The 819-nt window shown below is 31.0% G+C and overlaps 1 protein-coding gene across 1 annotated transcript in view; it reads left to right on the top strand.

Moving 5' to 3' along the window:
• Nucleotides 1–354: 354 nt before the first annotated feature.
• Nucleotides 355–819, top strand: part of LOC106677626 (alanine aminotransferase 2) — a 16,870-nt gene continuing 16,405 nt past the window's right edge. Inside the window, exon 1 of the mRNA XM_067049437.1 lies at nt 355–560. Within this exon, the coding sequence (XP_066905538.1) occupies nt 384–560 (177 nt within the window). The 5' untranslated portion in view covers nt 355–383. The remainder of the gene's footprint in view (nt 561–819) is intronic.

Genomic DNA, 819 nt, shown 5'->3' with positions numbered 1-819 from the left:
GGGACCTTCTAATTTAAATTAATGCTTGAAGTACCACCAATGGGTGGTTCCTTCCCAAGATTTTCAAGTGTAGATGAAACATACAACATATTTACTTATTGTATTTATTATTCGTACAGTTGTTAATCACATTAAATAAAAATAAAAATATTAATATTATAATCTCGGGAAATATGAGTCGAAATGAAGTAATGTATATCTTTATATCTCGCTATAAAGTCAAAGATTTTAAATTTAAATTTCACGTCTAAGTGGGGGAGTAGATGAAAGCTGTGATGCGCTCATTGCACAAGATTTTGTTCATCATGTGATCGATATGATTTTGATACACCACCTGTTTGTTTCATTAATCAATGTGTTTAATTTAAAGGAGGTAGTTAGTTATGAATAAAAAAGCACATTTTTTAACAAGACCTCTCTATAAAAGTAATAGATGCTTTGTAAGTAGAAAATCATTGACTCTTAAAAATTTAAATCCGAATATAAAAGAAATGTACATGATGGACACGGACGATCCAGTCTTTAAAAAATACAAAATGCTTAAGGAAAGACTTAAGCAGGTAAGTAGACTTTTTTAAATTGTTTAGACATTTTAAGGATAAAAACAACTATTTCTTGAATAGTTGTACCTCTTACATAATGCTAATCGAGACTTACCAATTTACGATCTGCTGCCCGGTGCCGGTTCGAATCCGTTGACTTTTTCATTGAGTGACGGTCTCACAAAATAAAAAACGTGACCCTCAACTATGGTTAGGCAGTAAAGGGCTGCAATGGGAGTCTTGGCTGAAAAAAAAACTTTATTTTTTTTTTTTTATT

The sequence above is a fragment of the Halyomorpha halys genome, unplaced genomic scaffold (genome assembly GCF_000696795.3).
Source record: "Halyomorpha halys isolate HHAL.00 unplaced genomic scaffold, Hhal_1.1 Scaffold106.1, whole genome shotgun sequence".
Classification (NCBI taxonomy): Eukaryota; Metazoa; Arthropoda; class Insecta; order Hemiptera; family Pentatomidae; genus Halyomorpha; species Halyomorpha halys.
This window is presented reverse-complemented; position numbering and strand designations above follow the sequence as displayed.